This window comes from Austrofundulus limnaeus, unplaced genomic scaffold (assembly GCF_001266775.1).
Source record: "Austrofundulus limnaeus strain Quisiro unplaced genomic scaffold, Austrofundulus_limnaeus-1.0 Scaffold330, whole genome shotgun sequence".
In the NCBI taxonomy this organism is placed as follows: Eukaryota; Metazoa; Chordata; class Actinopteri; order Cyprinodontiformes; family Rivulidae; genus Austrofundulus; species Austrofundulus limnaeus.
The window spans coordinates 429,533-433,346 of NW_013952732.1; the positions used below are offsets into that span (position 1 = coordinate 429,533).

Consider the following 3,814-nt stretch of genomic DNA (forward strand, 5'->3'; position numbering starts at 1 on the left):
TATATATACACACAGTATATTACAATAAAAATGCTCCAAACAACAAAGGTCTCAACATTGCTCAGAGCAACTGGTTTAAAATGTAAAGATGTGACCTCAGTTCTTTGTTGCAGGGTCAGGGGAGCGGGGGTCTTACAGCAGATGGACAGTTTTAGGGAGGATTTGTGTGGGGTGTTGAGCCTCAAATAAAAAGGAACAAAAGAACAGCTGAGAGAAGCTCCAGCTGCTGTTCAGAATGTAACTCCCCAACAGACAACAGATGTGATATTAGTGCAATAAATTATATGTGCTGAGGCTTTATGTGGCGTTATATAMATATCTTAAATTAAGGAACAAGATCAGTATGTTACCAGTTTTTTTGTTTGATTGTCTCAAACAGTTTCTCATACTTACTAATCTAAAAGAAACTAGTAAGCAAAATAAAAGCAGCACTCATGAATAAGGAAATAGAAGATACAACAATCGTGTTAGAAAACAATAAACTATTTTAAAACCACCAAAAATTTATGCCAGAAACTAAGAAGTGGGTAAAGATAATAGATGGATAATAATTATGAAGGAAAACCCTGTAAAGAAAATAAAAAAGTGGGCGGAGCTTCAAGCACTCTCGCTCTCTGCAGCGTCTGTTGTTGCTTAGCTCAGCCGACGGGAAGCTATCATCGAACAGCTGCCGTGACGATGCTGCGTCGGTGGGACTGATACTCAGAGAGCTAACGCTAGCTCTGCTGACCTCTGTCCGGGTTCTGTTATCATCAGATCGACCCGGTTCAGCTGGGTTTCACACTGTGGTGGAGGACGGGCTTGATAGCCATGTAGCTCCATTAGCATGTTGCTAGCATCTTTTTAACATTGGGCTCATTAGCCGGGCTCTCCGGCTGCTAGCTTGCGTTGATTTACGTGTGTCAGAGTATTTCGTTGTATTATTCTTGTGTAGCTAATTAACATTTTTCACAACATGTGTTGTGTTGAAACAACGGTGCTTGTTCTCGGGGTAAAGCCTTTGATGAGCGTCCGTTTTTTGCTAACAAGCTAACAGGCAACGCTAGCTTTTAGCTGGAGCCATAACGGGGCTCTAGATGTCTTTGTTTCCAGCGGCGGCAGCAAGCTGCTTATGATGTGAAGAGCAGGTTGGCTGCGATCGTTAGCTCGGTTAGCTGGTAGGTTAGATCAGTGTAGATGCCAAGTTGACAGTTTTTATTGTGGTCAGCTGACATGCAGCGCTCAGTTCGGTGACCTTGAACTCATCTTCCACATCAGATTCATCAAAATAAGCCTCGCAGCTGCTTGATACATAAGGGTTATTATGGCCCTCAGATCAGACTGCAGGCAGAGTGTCGTCTACCTGCTCATCCTGACAGGTGAGTCCACCAGCTCTGAATCTCCTATTAAAACCTGGCCACAGCTTTATGTTATTTAGCCATTATTTTTGCTTTGTTTTCCTATGTTGGATAAAAAAATTATTTTGAGCAAATTTTAGATGTCACTCTGTTTTACAATATCTAAATGAAGGAGATATTTTTTTTGCACATTTTAAACCATAGTGGCACATTTAAGCATTACTCTTATTATGTAGTTTTATCCTATTGTTTAAAAGTTGTTCTTTATTATCACTGAAATATGATTTACAGTAACATAAATAACAGCATGTTGAAATGTTTAGAAATGATTTTTTAGACTTTCTCCTTCAACATACAGTAGGACATAATGAGCTTTAATTTACTAAATGAAAGCAGATTATACTATCCCATAATCCTCTATAGCGCAAACCTTTCTAATGATGCATTAAAGACATATGGTCAGATTATAAACACAAAATTCATCCATGAAAAAAAAAAGTTTAGTTATATGACTCTTATAGGTTGTTTTTTTTTTAACACTGGCCTTGTGTTTTTCCCAGGATGCATCGCTGCTTCTCAGAGAAATGACAACGTCTACGTGTCTGGATTTTCCAATGGTGAGTTTACGATCACGCGGGCGTCACAACTGTCATCACAGTTGCACCAGTCCTAACAGGAATGTTGCCCTTCTCCTCCCGCTCAGCTTGCGGTGACATGGCGGAGCTCCTGCGGGCGTCCAGCGGTGTCATCACCAGCCCCGGTTGGCCCTTTCAGTATCCAGCTAGACTGAACTGTAGCTGGAACATAAGAGCACGACCAGGAGACTCCATCACTATCAGGTAACACAAATTGTTCCCTGATCAATCAAAACACACAAAAATGTGTTAAGGTAGAAAGTTGGTCTCGAGACGTATATGTTTTGCATTATAATTAGTGTTTAATATGATTAAAAAGCTTAATGTCACTTTGTAAGTTACACCATGTCCACATATAAACATTAGCATTTCTTTGGCAGAATTCTTTTTGGATATTTGGCCTTTTCTTTTGGCAGATGTTGACACTTCACCTATTTTTGTTTGAGGTTAAGATTTTTAAGAATGTCTTTCTGAATGTCAGCCTGCCTTATTTTTTTTTCCACAACTTTGTTCAACTAATCTGCCCCAGAGAAACATTTTTTTATATCTCTGTCTTATAACTATGTATAATGTATTTTCTTGTGTCTTCCTACAGTTTCCAGGACTTTGACCTCCAGGGTTCCCATCACTGCACTTCAGACTGGATGTCCATCAGCAGCTACAGAAGCCTGGATGGCCTGCGGGTTTGTGGTTCGTCGCTTCCACCCCCTTACATCTCCTCCCAGGACCACGTCTGGATCCACTTCCACTCTGATGACACCCTGACGGGGAAAGGTTTCAGGATGTCCTACATCACCGGTAGGGATGATGTGTTCAATCTGTAAAGCTATGCTACGTTAGCTCACTGTCAGATTGTTTGCTGCAGTAATTTAAACCGACATTCCTTCTCTTAACCACTCTTTGATCAACAGGACTGGAGACTTTTGTGGTTGTTGCATAACAGACATGTAGAAAGCAGGCTGTAGAGATGCGATGATGTAATGCTGGATTAGAGTCTGATTGTAAATCCTCTAAACAAGGACTGAAGAGGAGAGGCTAGGAGGAGCACTGAAAGCTTTAACCCATTTAGTCAAATGTTTTCAAATGGCTGGTAGCCGTACGTAAAAACAAAAACCTTGTTTTAGGTAAACCAGAGGCGTCCAGCTGTGATGTGGACCAGTTCCACTGCTCCAATGGGAAGTGCATCCCAGACTGGTGGCGCTGTAACTCCATGGACGAGTGTGGCGACAACTCCGACGAGGAGCTGTGTGTGGATTCGCCGTTCTCCTTCCAGCCCTGTAATCTGAACCAGTTCCCCTGCTTGTCCCGTTACACCCGCATCTACACCTGCCTGCCGCACAGTCTGCGCTGCGACGGCAGCATCGACTGCCAGGTAAAAGTCTTTACCAGATTTTATGGAATACATTTAATTTAGTCTGTCAGAATTTCACACTTTTTTTATTTGTTAAAGTGTTTATTATTACTGGTTTAAATAATAAATTGTTTATTATTACCAGTTTAAATAACAAAGTGTTTATTATTACCAGTTTAAATAATAAAGTGTTTATTATTACCGGTTTAAATAATAAAGTGTTTATTATTACCAGTTTAAATAATAAAGTGTTTGTTATTACCGATTTAAATAATAAAGTGTTTGTTAGTACCGATTTAAATAATAAAGTGTTTATTATTACCGGTTTAAATAATAAAGTGTTTATTATTACCAGTTTAAATAATAAAGTGTTTGTTATTACCGGTTTAAATAATAAAGTTTTTATTATTACCAGTTTAAATAATAAAGTTTTTATTATTACCGGTTTAAATAATAAAGTTTTTATTATTACCAGTTTAAATAATAAAGTT

General features: G+C 39.2%; 1 protein-coding gene across 2 annotated transcripts in view; it reads left to right on the forward strand.

Annotated features, from left to right (window-relative positions):
- The first annotated feature begins 591 nt into the window (after positions 1 to 591).
- The window catches only part of lrp12 (low density lipoprotein receptor-related protein 12), a 14,806-nt gene continuing 11,583 nt past the window's right edge, over positions 592 to 3,814 (forward strand). Inside the window, exons 1-5 of one of the 2 annotated variants that reach the window (XM_014022441.1) lie at positions 592 to 1,358; positions 1,898 to 1,954; positions 2,041 to 2,176; positions 2,568 to 2,770; positions 3,097 to 3,344. In XM_014022441.1, the coding sequence (XP_013877895.1) occupies positions 1,304 to 1,358; positions 1,898 to 1,954; positions 2,041 to 2,176; positions 2,568 to 2,770; positions 3,097 to 3,344 (699 nt within the window). In that variant the 5' untranslated portion in view covers positions 592 to 1,303. The remainder of the gene's footprint in view (positions 1,359 to 1,897; positions 1,955 to 2,040; positions 2,177 to 2,567; positions 2,771 to 3,096; positions 3,345 to 3,814) is intronic. The other variant, XM_014022440.1, reaches the window with a different exon arrangement.